This window comes from Punica granatum, chromosome 3 (genome assembly GCF_007655135.1).
Source record: "Punica granatum isolate Tunisia-2019 chromosome 3, ASM765513v2, whole genome shotgun sequence".
NCBI lineage: Eukaryota > Viridiplantae > Streptophyta > Magnoliopsida > Myrtales > Lythraceae > Punica > Punica granatum.
The window spans coordinates 1047385-1065381 of record NC_045129.1 but is presented as its reverse complement, the minus strand read 5'-3'; the positions used below and the strand labels follow the sequence as shown (position 1 = coordinate 1065381).

Here is a 17997-nt window from a genome sequence, read left to right as displayed (position 1 = left end):
TAAACGCAATTATTTATAGAACACAGAAAGCTTGACTAGAAATCCACAGAAGAATCGACAATATTTTTTACAGGCTAGTGCTCGTAATGTACATGATGCAACAGTATACAATCTATACAGAGGCAACTGACCGAAACCGAAAAATTTGGCCACTCTATAAAAAACTCCAAAATTCTTCTATCAATTCAATCCTGAGATGAAACAAAGGCTCTTCCTTTTCTTGTCCTGTGACATAGGCATCCACAGTTTGATTTCCGATTAAAGCCAGAAGTGCAGCATAGCCTGTCCAAGGAGAGAGTTGATGTTTATTACTTGTGATTCAACTCAAAAAGCCAAGAAAGCTACATACTTAATAACCAGAAGATAAAATATTGAGGACACATTAGGCGACATGATTTTGAAAACAAGTCGAGGAAAAAATATTTAGAATTGGAAAATCTTGCGATATAGGGAAAGTAATAAACGAAACTCGGAAGCTCATACCTCCATTACTGTATTAACAGGAGTCTCATCAAGCAGAGGCGCTTTCTTTCTCCTCCTGCATCTCATTTTATCTTGTATAGAATTCAACTGCTCACGGATCTCCTTGAGCAAGTTCAACTCCTGTTCTCCCAACCCTTCACGGACAATTTCGCTTTTCCCCTGGTTTGTTCTATCCTTCTCGAGCCTCTTAATTCTCTGGTGCAGCTGTTGAAGACCCGACTGGGATTCTGCAGAATCAATTTCCTTCTTATTTTCCCTTGGTCTAGGGGGCTTAGCCTCGAGGTTTAAAGAAGATAACATCTTCTTTATCCACTCACTCTGATCCTTTGAATGGGACCCGAGGGTCTCAGAGTCGGCCTTAGAGATGGACTTGCTCCTCTCCTTTACACGAGTTTTATATCTCTCTTCATTCTGGGGGACTTCAAAAATATCTTGAACAACATTCGAACAAGAAGAATTATCTGGGTCATTCTGGTAACACTTGATCTCATCAGAAACAACTGTACTTTCTCTTCGTGTAGCACAACTGCAGTTCACCGGGACATTTGTAGAAGAACTAAATGAATAAGAGTCAATGGACCTGTCTTCACGAGGATGACCATTGCTCTGAGAGATTTCCTTCACCCGATCATCTAATTTTCTTATCTGCTCCCAATATGAGTCGAAGTCCCCAGTCGTCGAATAATTGCTGTATTTCTTATCCAAATCAAAGGTTTCTGGACTAGTTTCCAAATCAAAACATTCTTCTATGATAGGAACTGCTTCAGAAGGTGGAACAACTGAGTTCGATTTGAAAATGCCCTTCTTCTGATAAGCATCTGTCCACCAAATAGCAGGCAGAGAGCTCATTCTTCTTGGATTTTGATCAAAACCCATGTCCCCATTTGATAAATCACACCTATGAGGGAAACGATTCTCAGGAAATCTGTTTTCGTTGAAACCCACGTCAGTCCACCCCAGGCTCAAGAGCTTGTACCTGAAAATAACAGAGGGATTTGGATGGTTATATTACTCAGAGCTATTGGTGACTCATACAGATATGCTTGTATTTTATAGGTCTATAGGTGCTCTGCTATCTGCTAAAATATCAGTTAAGCCATATCTTTTACTCAAGTAATAACATCACAGCTACACAAGACAGTAAACGTTACCGATAAGCCTGAACTTGAAAATCAAGAGATGCAATCTCCATCTCTTTATGATAAATAAGCTCCTCGAATATCTCAAGGGAATGCTCAGCATGGCACATTTTCTCCTCAGCCATTCTCTTGTATTGGCTAGCTTCCATCTCCACTGCGGCCTTTTCTCCCTGCAAGCGGAGAATCATCGCAAGGGCTTCGCTTGCTGCTGTTGCTGATGCCTCTCTTTCCACATCCAGTTCAGCATGGAGCTTCTGGAGAAGCTGCTGCTGATCTAAAAGAGCTCGTTTGAGAGCAGAAATATCAGTTCCGGATATCCCCGAGCATATGGTAGCCTCAGCCATCTTTGTACCCGTTCGAGAAAGTTGAACAATCGATTTAAATGGTAGACGGACTGCAAAGACATAAAATACGTACAGAGAATATGAGAAGCAACGAAATGCAAATGATAGAAATATCAATACATGAACTCAATACTTGTCAACATAAGCCCAAAAAGGACTCCTCAAATTCCAATAAGTCAGAGAAAACCAATCCAAGTAATCTCATTCGAGATTCGACATAACTACTCCTCCGAGCAACTGCTTATCGCACTCATTGGTCAAAATCGACCACGTCGAAATTTTACTTAGCTAAAGAATTATCCCCCCCCCCCAAAAAAAAAAAGAAAGACTAAAGGCTATGTGCTGATAGGACACAACAATGTCTAACTCAACTTTGGTGTCAGCTGAGCTAAGAATACGCTTGGGAGAACTGGATTCCGTGTAAACAGATTGGGGAAGTGAGAGTCAAAGAAACCGATCGATAAACCGTTCCAGTTTCCCGTTTTCAGCTACCAGTCAAAAGCCTTTCTCCTGACTCGCCATTGAAATACTTCTCATTTCTAAACTGAAATCAGAAGAAAAATGGAGGGAACTTTTGACACCTTTCTCAGATTCAGCACGTTTTCTTTTTGAAGTGAAAACATGGAGAGACGAGCACCATCCGAACACGGAATGATCAATAATGTTCCAAATTCAACACAAAGAACTGAAAATCAGGGGAAATAAAAATAGATTCAACGAAAAGAAAAAGGAAAATTTTACCCTCTTTTCTTTCCAAGAAGCAGCTCCCAGCCAAGGTGTTCCCAGGGAACTTCAAAGTCTAAGCCAATCCTCGAGCAAGTTTCGACATTTTCCTTTTCAATCCAAAACCCAACAATCTCTCCAACCCAGAAGCCCAACAATTAACCTGTTTTTCGTAGCAGCGAAGCAACTCCCCAGGTTTTCCAAAGAAGCTTCAGATCCTAAGCCAATTCTCAAGCAAGTTTCGACCTTTTCATCTCCAACCCAGGGGCCAACAACATCATCTTCATTGCAGACAGAAACGTCAAAGGATCGAACGACATCATCATCGTGATGGGTTAAACATATAGCAGCACGAACACCCACATGCCTCTGTTCTTAATGATTACAGACATCGGCCAATCGGTGCCCAAAAAGATTCTCCCTTTTCACCTACAACGGTTACAAAGGAACAATCTCTAAGAACGAGGTGGGTCAGTTTTCTCTTCTTCCCCTTTCCCTTTCTCGGCCTTTGCTTTGACAAAAAGCAGGAGAGGGAGAGGAGAAAGTGGCTTTGATATTGATTTTGAAACTGCCCGAAATTAGACCCCAAAGCCTCACCAAGAACACCGACTCGATTCCTTTCCAAGAAATGAGAATATCACCAAAATATCATGAATTCCCTCGAAACCGAATTTATATACTTCCCCAACGGAGAGGAACAACCCTGATTTTGTCGGATATTTATCTAAAAAATTGGATTTTTCTTTTAGATACCCAGTGGGAATCTGAAATCCGGGGTTTCCTTTGCTGGCATTGACGTAAATTAGACTAGAGTTTATCTCCATTTCCCATAATTACCATGGCCCATAAATCCTTTCATTCATCTGGCCCTCTTTCTCCATCAGCAATGATGACTAACTGACTAAGTGTAAGCAGCTAATCCGTTCAGACATAAAAGTAAAAGAAATGAAGCTTATCCAACCGCGGTTAGCCTAATCTAATCTTAGAAGACCGGGATAATTAGTTTTTCCAGATTCATCTGTAGATAGTCCATGGAATCTTTCTTTTAATATTATGGGATATTTCTTGTGAATCGATTGATAATATCTTTTAAATAATATTTATTGAGCACGACGTTGGATTAACGAATGTACTGCCGCTGCGTGTGCCCCATTTGCCTTTCTATGCCTCTTTTGCCTACTAAAGGGGGTTCACATAAATTCTCGAGGCTTTCATTGTTTTCTTTTTGCGATTTTTTGAAAAGCAGTTAAAAGAGGCTCCAACGGCTACAATGGCTCCAATGGTGGGGTTCGTGAAGAAAGAGGAGTGAGGTGGGCTCCACACTCACCGTCCACGGATCTAGTAAACGATAGTTAATTTGGCCCATCCCAAGGAGATAAGACGGAAAGGCGGCGGCGAAGCCCACGTTGACTTCCATCAATTTGGTCAACCCTTCCTTCTCATCGACAAGTACCAATTGAATAATATCATTTTCTCATATATACCAATCTAAAGAATACACATAGTATTAAAGACTCTATATTTGATGCTAAACACTGAAAGCATGACATTGTATCATAGATTATATGGTTTTAGTTGACACGTGCATACTCCATATTCGTCGACGACTGCAACACGGAATTATCAATCAAGTCCTGTAGTGTTTGATCAAAGCATCTCCTAGGTTTTGTTTATTGCCTTTCACATGTCTTGATCCAACTCTTCCTTGCTGCTCTCACTGCACCTGCACATGACTTGGCCAAGATTCTTGGATCATCTACAACTGAGGCCGTAAAATTTTCTGCTTCAGATCCAATCCACACACACGACACATCTCAACTGTGGAATTTCGCAAGTATTCCGTTACCTTGATTATGTTATTAAACAAGTTATAAGCATTGCATATCATGCCCATCCCAACGAGGCTATATGATAGGCCATGAGCCCATATAGTCTACAGATAAAACCTTACACATTTACGTCAGCACGAAAAGGGTTATCCCATGATCATGACACCATCATGCTTGCAAAAAACTGCAAAGCTATGCAATGTGTGAACAAGCACTGTCAAATACTACAGCCAAATCACCAAAAACAAGACTATTGCTGACTGAACTGAATTATCAAGTTAGGTAGTGCAGCATCTTGGTTGAAACAAAACCAATCGGGCATTGACATACAGGTAAGTGACCAGGTTATTAGGTAAACATATCAAACCGACCAATCACAGTTCTTCATATATAACAAGGATCGTGTCAAGTTCTCCATTGACTGACTTATCCAATTAAATGTCGCTTTAGTCTACTGGGACCTCAACTTCCATCTTCAAGTCAGAGCTGCCAAGAATCTGCAAGAACATAACCGCATGCACTTCACGTGCCAGTTTATATCCTTAAAGTTACCAGCTACGCTGAACAAGTACGACCATGCGCTGGGTGTTCACACTAAAGGGAAACACAAAAAGCATGAATGCGATCACCAAATACTGAGACAAAGTATGGGTGCTAAAACTAGGACTTGTTGCTGCTTGATCAGATTGAACTACAAGAGAGAAGCATCTGCTGTCAAGTTTTCACACAAGACTTCTTTTAATCCCGCTGTTATTCCAAGGCTATATCAATCTCTAAATACCATTTTCAAGTCATGTACATTGTTAAACTCCAATTTAAGGATTCACTCAGAATGAATCTGGGTCGTCCTATTACTTATGGTCACGATAATCACCCAAGAAGTAAGGATTAAACTGGAAATCTTCTGAGAACATAACCTGTCTTGCAAATGGAGGTTTGCCATACTTGACAAAAAAAGGAAGAAAAATAAGTATTTTTCATAGCACTGAGTCATTGACGAAATTCAAAGGACAGTATTAGTCACTAGAGCAAAATTCGGCTGCCTATCTTCAATTTTGATTGTTATCCGCAGGCCCATCTTGTGAGCAATACCTGACAGTATAAGGCCACTCTAGGTCTAGATAGAAAATACGTTCCCCTGCAGTAACACTTTTTTACTCAGTTGAGCAAGTAATACTCTCGCACTCATTTCTCGTCCTAAAGCAACTTTCTATGTACCGCAAAAATCCCTAAGACCATTAGTGGCTACAAGTTATTGAGCAGTTCCTTGATTATTTAGATTTTTTAATAACTTAAATGCCAGAATGGATGTTTCTGAAAGTTAAAAGGGTCATGAAAATGCAGTCAGCAGGATATATTAAAAAATTTCAATCCACAAGTTTCTCTAAAATAATGTCATACAAAGCACAAGGACCATCGATGTTCGAGAGATTAAAGCCATAAACTAGAATTTTTCATCCCAATGCAAAAACTCCTTTCCTCAGCAAAAATGCGATAGAAAGGAAAGGCTCCTCAAAGTTCCAACAAGAAGTTTGAAAGATAATCTGCATGGCATGCAAACGATAATTAATAGACCATATCTTAGCAGTAGGCAAATAGGTCAACTTACCTTCACAAAGTCAGACAAGACTAACATAGAATCCTTAGTGTAGCCTGCTTCCTCGAGGACTTCAGTCAAAACTTGCTGCAAGAATTCGAATGGGGCAGTGAGAAAATTATGAATATCATTAATGTTGGGCTCATCTTAACTGGAAGAAGGCTATAACAAAGCTCAAGTTTGCTAGTGGCATCTTAATGCTAGAAGTTGCTGTGATATTCACGTCCTCAACTCTCGGATCAAAGAGGGTTAAACTTTTTTCTTTGGCAGAAATCAGAGGCTAGCAAGCTTCAAGATGAGCTGAATGAGCAACATTAGAGAGGAACCCACCTCCCTTTGCTGCTCAGATATGAACTGTCCCGTCAAATCCCGCAAAACATCCAACATATCGTGGAACGCGACTTTCCCGTTGCTATCCGAATCATATAACTTGAAGATAACTACAAAATCACACATTGCAACATAAAACTAGGGAATGAGATGTGAATGCAACACCAAAAGATGGAACTTCCTATAGTTTCGACATCGAGTAGCCTCGAGCGGTTGCTCACATTCGATCTTTTGTTGCAACGAAACATGGGGACTGAATGCGGACAAGAAGGCAACAAATTCCTTGAAGTTCAAACCGTCCAGCATCCTCAATAATCTCTGAAGAAGATAACAAAAGATGTTGCAATCATATGTCAGAAAATGCAAACGCACTTTTATTCCTCATTGCTTTAGCAATTTCCAAGAACACTGACACGTTCTCAAGCGTTAGTTCGAAGAGTGACCTGAGAGAGCGGATTCACTGCGAATTCAGGTACCGAGAGGAACTCATCCGCGGAGATGAAGCCGCCTCCACTGCGATCGAGCTGGCAAAACCTCTGATACAGTGACACGATCTCCTGCTGCGAAACTGCAAAGCAAGCGCAATTCTTAAAGTGCACGGGCGAAATCAAACTAACCAACGGATCGAAAAGGGAGGATCTTTGGTCGATGAGGGAGGGAGAAGAGGCCATTACATGCGTGCTTGCAGTGTTCCTGAACCTCCTCGATGTCGTACTGAGTGAGCATTGAGGAAGTGTTACCCATGGCGGGGGGGGGGGGGGGGGGGGGGGGAGAGAGAGAGAGAGAGAGAGAGTCGAGCTGTTGAGAAGCGGAAATCACATTCTTCGAAGGAAGCTGTTAGGAGGACGATAATGGCGATCTTCAAAGTGGCAGGCGGAAGCAGGTGATCTGTAAAGAAAACCGCCGTCGAGGTGGAGGCGCGTGCACTGAAGCGCGTGTGGTCATGCACGAGGGCATGAGGCGAGTGGGAGCTGGGCGGGCCTGAAAATGTTTAGAACCAAATAAGTTGGGAACGGAAACTAGGCCCAAACTGAAATTGGACAGGCTTAAGTAAAGCCCCGGTTAGTTTCCCTCCGTCGGGACGGGAGTAGGGCAATCCTCGCGGCCAAACAGTACCCATAGGAGGAGGATGCTTTTGGTTGAACCGTGACAGTCTGGAATTGGACAGAAAGACTTCTCTCCCGACTCGAGAAGGAACATAAAAGATTCTGAGCTCACTGCGTGCTCTCTTCAATCGCTCGAACTTTGAAGGTCAGTCGATCTCATCTCCGTACAAGATCCCTACTTTTGTTCCGTTTCCGTGTGCATTGACTAATCGCATCGATAATGAGCGCGCTGGTTGCAAATTCGATCCGCCGATCCTCAATTATTCTGGAAAATGCCGGAAATCACTCACCTTGTCTGGAATTAATCTTAGTATTCCGTGAAAAGGTTCCCTTTTTATGTTCTTTGTAATATTATGTATTCGACTGGGGCTTATATTTTTCGCAGGAGTTAATTCGTAGGCAGCATTTATAGGGATAGGAGCTTCAAAAGTAGCTTCTTGGTCGTCTTCGAAGATGGTGAGTGAATGGTTTTTGAAGAATCTTTCGATTATCGAACTGCTCTGATAATGTTGTTAGGTGTATGTTGCTTTATATTGTGGATGTTGATGTCCTTTTATAGTGAAGGGTATCATGAGCAGAAATAAGTGTCCCATTTTTCGGAATCTCTTGTTTCTTTTACACGAAGGGGAATCAGGATTGGAGCTACATCTAGTCAATGGTTTGCAGCGGCTTGAAAGAGAATTCTTTTACCGTCTTAGGAGTTGGGAGATCTTGAAGTTTACGAGTTGCAAATTCACCATATGTCGAGACATGATAAGAAATTCCGCATTCTTGCGTCATATCTATCTTAGATATTTTAATCACTTGAGTCATCCAACTCCAGTCAAAGCGTATCGTTTAATTCAGTTAACGGAGTTCGGGGCGGTTCTACATTAGGCCAAGTTTGGTATGGGGGATGTGTTGGAAAACATAAATTTTGATTATGTCATATGTTGTTTACAGTTCATTCCATTCTCATTTCCTCTTGCCTTATCTGTCTCCCTTTTTTGTTAAAATATAATAAAATCAAAAGTGGAATAACAGGGAATTATATGCCGTTTTTGTTCCAAAGCACCAAATGGGCCATTTTTCTCTCTTTACATGTTTGTGCTTTAAGTTGCTCTCATGCACAACTCTTAAGGATCCTACTCCAGTTTCTCTTATTATGTTCTCTGCTGTGATACACAAAGGCTTTCATTTGCCTTCTACTTAGCAATGCCCAACTCATCCTGTATCCTTCATTACGCAGAGTATGTACATACGTGTTAAACGGAACAAGACAACCTACTTCGTCACATGTGAACCAACCGAAACCATATTGAACATTAAGGAAAAGCTGCATAACCTCATTGACCAACCAGTTAATGATCAGCGTTTGATTTTGGTGGGGACAGGAGACATCCTGGAGGACTCCAAAACACTAGCAGATCAAAAGGTCCGTTTCCTTTTAGTCCATTCTGTAATTGTTGTTATCTTGTAACAATAGATAGTTTTCCCTTTTTTTCTCTTCTACCCTTTTATTCACTTAGATTTCTTTTCAGGTTGAAAATGACACTGTTCTTGCCTTGACATTGAGGAAAGGTACGGTTCTCGTGTTATGTTCTCTACCTTCGTTATAAATTTTCTTCTGTGGCTCATTGATCTTACTGAGTACTCTGTTTAGTGGGGTCGAAAGATAGTTCATGGTCCACGGTCATTCACAACTTGCTACTTTGTCGGTTAAAAGTGTTGGGCCGTTGTTGCCCAAAAACAGCTTGAAGGAGATTATCACATTGGGTTATACGACATACGTGTCTGTCTGAGGGTTATTGTTCAGTTATATGTGCCTTTTTTAGTAAATTTCCTTGGAGAGCTCGAAAGCCCTTTTACAGACAATTTGAGTAATAATTCTCTTGCCTATCAGTTTTGTAAAGTATATTTGCACATGACTGTCCATCTCTTGGTTTCCTCTACAGATGACAATGAGTTTGAGGACATCAACATTGTTAGGCCGAACGACTTCTACCAATCTCGTGAAGCGGATGCAGGAAACTGGTGAAATTCAAAGAGCTTTTACTTGCAATCAACGGTCCATGCACAGCTCCTGTGTTGTGCCCCTGCATGAGCGTCTATACTTATTGAACATTTACTTAGCAGAGAGAGATGTCGAATTGCACTCGAAGCATGTTCTTGTTCCTCATTTTCCTGATTGAGCTAAAGGTGTACATGAATGTCATTCATAACTTTCCAGGTTGAGATAAAAAGTGTACAATAATATTGGTATTCATGGCACAATGCAAGTTTCGTCTGCAGAGAGTTGAAGCAAACCAACTTTTCTATTTTATGCATTAACCGAGGAATTGTATATTCAGTAAATGTATGTTCATTGATGATCTTACGAGAACTAAATTTGTGCTCCAGTGGAGCAGAATCCGAGCAAAAATTAGATTCTTCTACCTTGATATTATCTAGCTAGTCGTGCTAATAGCCAAAGCAAGATGTGCATTGATATATAACATCGGGATAGTATGTTGGGTGGAGATACACAGCGCAAATTATTATAACAAGCTAGATGCACGGTACGTATATGCTACAATCTCGACAAATTTGAGCAATTTGGGCATGTTATCAAGCTTTGGACTTAATTGAAACATGTGGACAAACTATAGAGGTATATTTGATGCAAATAGAACTAGAGGGGGCAAAGTGGAATTAACCTCTGTTACTCCATTTATACGTCGCCTTATCGCAACGCTGCTTGCAGTGCTCTGTTTCACTCTCCCCTTGCTTCTCCTGCAATGTCACTTCTTCCTCACTCCAATCTCCTCCCTTCAACCCTCCACTCCTTAAGCCCTGCCACTGAGTTCTCTCGTAGCTTTACTATCAGTCTACCCGCCTCTCCTCTCAGGATCCTTTGCGCCGCCAAAAGAACCGGAAAGCAGAGGTACCCCTCGGAGAAGAAGAAGCTGAAATTGAAGCGGAAGGAGTCTCTGAAAGACGTGACGAACAAGTTCGAGGGGTTCTGGAGGGTCTCGAAGCTCGCCGTTCCCGTCAGCAAGGACCCCGGGAAGGATTTCCTCGGTGTCTCTGATGGGCTGCTCGAGGAGATTGCCAAGGTTCTGGAGTTTCCGGTGAGAAATTTGTGCTTTTTTCCCCCCCTTTCACTTTGTTGAATACTGATAGCTTCCATACTCACTGACTTATAAGACCACTGTCTCTCCTTTGGCTTCATAGGTTGCTTCAATGTTGCCTGCAGAAGCTTTCACTGTGGTCAGGAAATCTTTTGATGCAAGGAAGGTATGCTATACGTATTAAAGTTTAAGATTTTTCGACCATTATGACTCAAAATACTGAGTTTGGTTAAGAAAATGTACAACTCGGGATTGGAATATTTTGCCAGCATCGATTTTCCTTTGCTGGCCTTACTTTTGGGATTCGAAAGTCTTGAAAGCAAGCATGCTGAAGCAGAGGCAATTAGTACTTTTCCTGTCATTAACTGATATGATTTTTTTTTTTCCTTTTTGTTTCTCCCTCTCATCGTCAGATAATGAAGGAGCCCAAATTTGTGTATACAGTGGACATGGATGTGAATAAACTTCTTGATTTAGAGCCTCGCACTTGGGACTTCATTGATCGTTTGGAGCCGATTAGTGGGCTAGTGGAACACATGCTTCATAAAAAATGTTCTGGAGATTTAATGAGCATAATACATGACTGTAAGAAAGCCCATGATGGTACAGTCCATGATGGTACACAACTGAGAGATTGCAATGGAAAGGTTAGGTCTGGTTCTAGGGGCGAGTGCAAGAACAGTTCAGGTGCAAAACCGAGAATTGCTGTTGTGGGCAGTGGGCCATCTGGACTGTTTGCTTCTCTTGTTCTCGCTGAGCTTGGTGCAGATGTTGCCTTGTTTGAAAGAGGCCAAGCTGTTGAACAAAGGGGCCGGGACATTGGTGCTTTGGTCGTACGACGGATTTTACAGCTGGAAAGCAACTTTTGTTTTGGGGAGGTTTGTTCCTAATCCATCTTAGCATCAGAGACATTGTAGTTGACTATCTTAATCCAATTTGTAATTTCATCTACTCAGCTAGCACGGTGTGCTTTCTTTAGCATCTTCATTTCTCTTCTTCATCTGAAATGTTTAGCTCATGGAATTTTGATAATAATACGTGAATCCTGACGCATGATACGCTAATTTCTTTTTCATTTTTATCAGTCTTGAATAATTCTTCTATTAACCAATAGGACTGCTGGCTAGCCAGCTATAAGTCTTGTTTGTGACTTTATAACTGGATGCAGCTTTTGCTTTACTTATAACTTCAATTGCTGATTTTCATGTATTTATTTTTTGTCTATGTATAATAGGATATTCCAGCCTTAATTCTTTGTTTTCTGCTGCATCCTGATCTCTGCTCTGCTTGTTGATTTAAGTCATAATTTTAAGGACTTATACATGGCAGGGTGGTGCAGGTACATGGAGTGATGGAAAGCTGGTAACTAGAATTGGAAGGAACAGCGAGAGTGTATTAGCGGTAAATTTTTCTTCTTCTATTTTTGAATGCTCTTCCCCTCTTTTCATCGCGTCGATTTAAGCATTCGAACCTGAACGATCACATGGATCTTGTTGTTTGGTTGGTAAGAATTTTCAGCACAGTTATATAATTTTGTACTTTCTGCAGTCTTGATTGAAAGTTGTTTCATCTCAGGTTATGAATACCTTAGTTCATTTTGGGGCTCCGGAAAGTATTTTGGTTGAGGGAAAGCCTCATCTGGGAACAGATAGGTTGGTTCCCTTACTAAGGAATTTCCGGCAACATCTCCTACAGCTTGGAGTGAGTGAAAAAATCTGCTTCTTCCATGAGAATTAAGAGATTCTTTGCATGAAAGGAACTAACTTTGCCTACAATCCTGTCTTTTAAGTATAATTTATAATATATACATGTGCAGGTTGCCATCAAATTTCAGTCGAGGATGGAGGATCTGCTTATAGAAAATGGGCATCTCGTAGGGGTCAAAGTCTCTGATTCGAGTGATAGATCTCCAATTAACAGTCAAAGCTACAAGTATGATGCAGTCATTCTAGCTGTTGGACATTCTGCTCGTGATGTGTACCAAATGCTTCTTTCTCATAATCTGGAGCTGATTCCTAAAGATTTTGCAGTAAGTTTCTGATTAGACACTTGGCTGCCACAAAGCTGTATGTTTTCATGATCCATTCTGAGTCCTGCAGTGGCAGGCAGGGGATCAGTTTCTTTGCTAACATGATGTTACCTGTGCTATGGATTGATTCTTCACTCCAAAAAACCGATGGATTGATGTTCTGTGCAGGTTCCATAAGACTTGAGAAAGAGTCTAAGTAGTTCAAGATTTTTCTTTGACTATTGGAACTTGCCAGTTATATTTCTCCCATTCCTTTCAATGTATAATGTTCTCGAGGAGAACTAATTGGGTTTTTCTTGAGATCACAGTTATGAGTTATAGTAGTTCATTTCCTTTTATAGCTCTCAGTGGTTGATATTTGCAGTTGATTGACTTTGTTTTCATGTTATCATTATTTTTGATGCTCCACAGGTCGGCTTGAGAGTTGAGCATCCGCAAGAATTAATAAACCATATCCAGGTTGCTTGCATGCCCAGTGTCTGTTCTGTTACTTTTCACTAAGCTTCTTCCCACTCCCTAGGGTTCTTGATGTCACGAAGTAACAGTGTTTGAATGGTGGAAATCATTTCTGGTCATGGGAATGGCACATATTCTTTTTATTTTTAGTAGTTAATATCCTAATGGCTTCACATCAATTATGCAGTATTCAAGGTTGTCATCAGAAGTCCGAAGAGGGAGAGGAAAAATTCCAGTGGCAGATTATAAGGTTGCCAAGCATGTCAGGGGCCAGTTTCTAAATGCATCCATTGATGAAGGGACAAGACGTTCTTGCTACTCATTCTGCATGTGTCCTGGTGGACAGGTTAATATTAGTCTTCCAATTCTCTTGCATTTTTCATTTTTTCTTGCAAATTTTCCATTTCTTTTGAAGATTATAATAATGGAATGAACCAACCGAGACACATTCGATAAAATAAGACTGCGGGAATTGTAGCAAGACGAAAAACAAATATTATCTGTGGAAAAATAGGAAAAGCAAGTTGAAACCGCTCTTGGACTGAAGATTCCATGTCATAAGGATAATATATTACATATATTGCATTGATGAAGGAGCATAAGAAAATCTATAGTTGCAAGTCAAGTCAGGCTAAGTCAAGTGCCATTTTCAGGTCGTTCTGACTAGTACAGATCCGTCAGAGCTCTGTATAAACGGCATGTCATTTTCTCAGCGTTCTTCCAAATGGGCAAATGCTGCTTTAGTCGTAACCGTTTCTGGAAAGGACTTCGAGGCTCTCAATTGCCATGGCCCCCTTGCTGGAGTTGACTTCCAGGTGATTCTTAATTGTTTGCTAGTTCGGGTCTATGGTATTTATTTCATTAGATGTCCAATTCCGATCCATTTCTCAATTCTCTTCCTACTCCTGAATACTAAGGCAACAATAGTTTTTAACAATGAAAAACCGAAATAGTAGATTGAGAACCAGGCCTAATCGAACTAGTATTTGGTTGAATTTTCTTTTTATCCTTTCTCAACTTTGAAAAACGTGCTACATATGTTCCCTACAAAGAAACTCTGAACTCTCTGCTCTATTCTCCTCATCATTCAGAGGGAACTTGAAAGAAAGGCAGCTGTAATGGGTGGAGGAAATTTTACGGTTCCTGTGCAGACAGTAACGGATTTTCTAGAAAGAAAGTTGACAGGTATTCTGTATTTCACTCTTATGTGAACATCTATGTTGTTTCCTGTGAAAGAGAGTCAAGTATTATTCTTACGCAAAAATAATTTATTCTATCAGTAACAACTCTCCCATCTTCGAGTTATCGACTTGGAGTCAAAGCAGCTAATCTCCATGATCTATTCCCCATTCACATTGCCGAGGCTTTGCGGCATTCCATTTCAATATTTGATGAAGAGGTCAGAACACCCTACAACAGTTCATGTCATGTGTCTTTTCTAAAGTAAATAATCTCGAGATAGAGTCTAAAGTTTTACTATTTTCTCGTTATGTTAAAATCTTTCAGCTGCCGGGTTTTATCTCCAAAGAAGCCCTCCTCCACGGTGTTGAGGTAATTCTAGCATTAATTCTTCAGCTTCAAACAGGTGTAAGAAGAAGAAGATGTCATTAAGCTTTGTCGTGGCTTGAACTAGTGATATATGGACCTCATTGTTTGAAGATAATATAGGGAACCACTCAGAAATATGAATTTTGATAAAATGAAAGAAAAAGGAGGCCAGTTCAAAGCAAGAACCAGCCAGTCTGATTAAGGAACCAGCATGAACTTAAGAAGTGGTGAGTAGATAGGGTTCGTTTGCATGTCCAGTTTCCCTGATAAGGAGACTGAGTGTAGTCCCATCCCCTGTTGAGCTAATCAGTCTGGTCTGAGTTCAGAACTATGGTTTTCAACGACTTCATGTGTCTTACTGCTTCAAAAATCATTATGTAATTGCAACTTTATATAGGCCTTCTATGAAAGTGTTGATTTTGGTTTTTGCAGACTAGGACCAGTTCTCCCATACAAATTCCTCGTAACATTGAAACTTACGAGAGCACATCATTAAGTGGACTTTACCCTGTTGGAGAAGGCGCAGGTTATGCAGGCGGAATTGTTAGTGCGGCAGTTGATGGCATGTATGCTGGTTTCGCGGTGGCAAAGAGCTTTGGTTTATTCCTGGGAGATGTAGAATCAATCTTGGGAAGAGCTCACAGTATGAGTTTTGCGAGTTATTAGAATTCATGCACGGGTCCCCATTTTTGAGTTTGATGGTGCAGATGTATACTAGTTGACCCGGCAAGCTCATCGCTTCGAAGAAGGTATGTGCTTGGTTATGGAGGAGTTCTTCAAATTCTTTTTTCTCCTGAGAATTCAAAAAACTGTTTTATGCTTCAATTTTTCAGAGAATTCACTCATTTTTTCGCTAGTGTTTTGCAAATCATATTACGGAAAGATCATAGGAAATAGATGGATGATCTAGTGAACTTTTATGTCTGGTCATGTTTCAACAGAAATATAATTCTTAGAGGTCTCCAATTATCTGGAAACCAACTTCGTAAAACTTCGAGATCAGTGAGGCATTCTGTACTAGGAAAACCTAAATTTTTGTCATAATTGTGCAGGTGGATATGGATTTCATGTAACATCATGCTCAAGGAGACCAAGATTTTGTATTATCTTCATAGAACTAATCATACCTGAACTCAAACTTTTCTCAGCTGAACCAACCTGACAAGGGTTCATGTTTGGGCTCTTCCTGATGTAATCCATTTATATCACACAATACACATGCTTGCCTTCTTGCAGCAGTATCGCGATATCTTTAGCCAATATTTTTCTACTAAATAAAACACGGAACTGGTGGGCAGGAAAGTCTGAACGACAGTGGTCCGATGCTCATTGCTGTCTTTCGACGTTCAGTTACCGAGCCAAATCAGGCCCCCCTTGTAGAATAGATTATATTATTGGCTTAAATTTCTGGGGAGATTGCAAAGCCAAATCTATATAGAAAATTTTGCTGTACATGTGAAAGAGATCTTACGATAAGTAAGTTGGAAAGTACTACATATACTTTGAATTATTTGATGTTTATATGTGATGGTACGTAAACCGAAGTTTCCTAAGGACTATATATATACTTTGTATTATTTGATGTTTATATGTGATGATGGGTAGGCCGAAGTTTCTGAGGAACCCGACTGTCCTCCTGAAGCCAATTACGGTTTTGTCCTGAAGAACGAATTTAATTCCTTCGTCTAGGTACACAGCAAAGAAGGCCCCTCTTTGACTCATTAATCCGAACATCAGAAAATGCTTGGCAGCACCCGAACTATAAATGCCAGGCAAAAGGACTACCTAATCCCGTGATCCTCAACCTAGGACACTGAGCAGTATCGTCTTTTTGATCATTCCCGTGTCTATCGAAACAAGAAGTGTACGTTCTTCGGTCCAATTCAACCCGATAACAACCTAAAAGAAAAAATATCTATTGATTACTGAAACTTCTCATAAATTGTTGTTGCGAGGAATGATAATGTTTCCCTTAGTAATACGTTCATGTATCTACGACAGTGTGATCGAATCAGAAGTTCAGAACCCTTGTCTCTCTTTTCGATACTCCTTGCATAACGTTTCTGAAATTTGATTATTTGTTTTATATCTTATGAACAATGAACTCCTTGCATCCAAACAAAACAACAGCGAGACAATTCTATAAAACTATAACATTATATATATCACCCCACCCAGAAAAAAATAAATAAATTGAAATCATTATGATCTCTCTCTCTCTCTCTCTCTCTCTCTCTCTCTCTCTTTTTTTCTCTCATTCCCCCACTTGGCCTCTCTATTTTTTGTTTCGTTTTGAAAATCTGTTCCATCCACACAATACAAAAGTATGGCCAAGCAGTAGGACACCATGACATATCTTTTCCGAACCTTAAAACTAGGGAAAAGGAAAAAAGAAAAAAAGGGTCCATCCGACCTCGAAAAATCGAGACGGCATTTGTCTCTCGGGTTTAGATTCTTTTAAAGAAAAATATGGAAGAGGAAAATGCTTTTCATTTTGGGTATGCGAAAGAAAAAGGGATGTGCCAAGGAAGGGCATATGATATGTATAGAAATGATTGCAGCATATTCTTGCACATGACTGACCGTCAATTGGTCCATACTACTTACTAATAATAAGATTACATTTTAATAAAAAGCAAATGATGATTATTTTCCTAACAATAAACTATATGAGAGCGTGAATATAATATAATAAAATAGAAACGATATAATAAGAAAAATAAAAAAGACAGTGGAGATTGGGCCAATTGAGGTATTAAAGGGTCAACCACCTTCACATTCTCAATGGGGCTCTACAAGAAACTCCTTATGGGGGCCCATAGAAGTGGGGTGGAATGCAGATGAGGTCATTGAGCGAGAGTCACGCAACATGCGATGTGTCCGAGTCAATCACATGCAAACACCAACTACATTAATAATCCCAAAAACGGAAATAAAAAAAATTAAAATGAAAATTATCGTAAGAACACGGACCAATCTAAAAACATACCGAGCGTCGTCCGAGCCGTGTATGTAAGAATTTTTTTTTGTACACTTTTCGGTTAATAATATATCTTCGAAAATAAAGTATTCTTACTTGATAGTTCAAAATTGATTTGTACAGAATCATGTGATATGTTATCATTTTCTCCAGTTATGGGTTTTCCTACCCGTTATCTACTCCTCTTTTACCGACTTAATCGTTTCAAACAACGTACCAAACTCATTTTTGATAATTCTCGAGGGGCAGAGCCACCGAGTTCTCGTATTAGAGGGGGAATAGGAGTCCGACTGGCGGCTAATAAGGCTGCTTCTTCCGATCACCGTTGAATTTGGTCAACCGAA

The 17997-nt window shown here is 40.2% G+C and overlaps 4 protein-coding genes across 7 annotated transcripts; 2 read left to right on the top strand and 2 right to left on the bottom strand.

Moving 5' to 3' along the window:
* Positions 1-12: 12 nt before the first annotated feature.
* LOC116198700 (myosin-binding protein 7) lies at positions 13-3459 on the bottom strand. Its single transcript, XM_031528924.1, has 4 exons — positions 2708-3459; positions 1635-2016; positions 484-1459; positions 13-282 (listed from the first exon to the last, which is right to left on the bottom strand). Exons 2-4 carry the CDS (start codon positions 1964-1966, stop codon positions 259-261), a joined length of 1332 nt encoding a protein of 443 aa, XP_031384784.1. The 5' UTR covers positions 1967-2016; positions 2708-3459; the 3' UTR covers positions 13-258.
* Positions 3460-4246: 787 nt separating this feature from the next.
* Positions 4247-7341, bottom strand: LOC116201244 (calcineurin subunit B-like). Of its 3 annotated transcripts, none has more exons than XM_031532396.1 (6): positions 7120-7336; positions 6889-7013; positions 6667-6763; positions 6446-6555; positions 6128-6202; positions 4247-4412 (listed from the first exon to the last, which is right to left on the bottom strand). In XM_031532396.1, exons 1-6 carry the CDS (start codon positions 7187-7189, stop codon positions 4404-4406), a joined length of 486 nt encoding a protein of 161 aa, XP_031388256.1. In that variant the 5' UTR covers positions 7190-7336; the 3' UTR covers positions 4247-4403. The 3 variants fall into 3 exon arrangements, with proteins under 3 accessions (XP_031388256.1, XP_031388255.1, XP_031388254.1); XM_031532395.1 differs by lacking the exon at positions 4247-4412 and adding an exon at positions 4650-5015 and having other exon boundaries at positions 7120-7329; XM_031532394.1 differs by lacking the exon at positions 4247-4412 and adding an exon at positions 5847-6062 and having other exon boundaries at positions 7120-7341.
* Positions 7342-7536: 195 nt separating this feature from the next.
* On the top strand, positions 7537-9853 carry LOC116201246 (polyubiquitin 9). Of its 2 annotated transcripts, none has more exons than XM_031532397.1 (5): positions 7537-7696; positions 7937-8007; positions 8780-8965; positions 9072-9111; positions 9486-9853. In XM_031532397.1, the coding sequence occupies exons 2-5, from the start codon at positions 8005-8007 to the stop codon at positions 9566-9568; spliced, it is 312 nt and encodes a 103-aa protein (XP_031388257.1). In that variant the 5' UTR covers positions 7537-7696; positions 7937-8004; the 3' UTR covers positions 9569-9853. The 2 variants fall into 2 exon arrangements, with proteins under 2 accessions (XP_031388257.1, XP_031388258.1); XM_031532398.1 differs by having other exon boundaries at positions 7547-7696; positions 7951-8007.
* Positions 9854-10260: 407 nt separating this feature from the next.
* On the top strand, positions 10261-16217 carry LOC116201471 (uncharacterized protein Cbei_0202). Its single transcript, XM_031532718.1, has 14 exons — positions 10261-10640; positions 10744-10806; positions 11054-11518; positions 11970-12041; positions 12216-12341; positions 12457-12669; positions 13081-13128; positions 13313-13471; positions 13779-13940; positions 14217-14310; positions 14406-14524; positions 14632-14676; positions 15106-15422; positions 15726-16217. Exons 1-13 carry the CDS (start codon positions 10308-10310, stop codon positions 15337-15339), a joined length of 2133 nt encoding a protein of 710 aa, XP_031388578.1. The 5' UTR covers positions 10261-10307; the 3' UTR covers positions 15340-15422; positions 15726-16217.
* The last annotated feature ends 1780 nt before the right edge of the window (positions 16218-17997 follow it).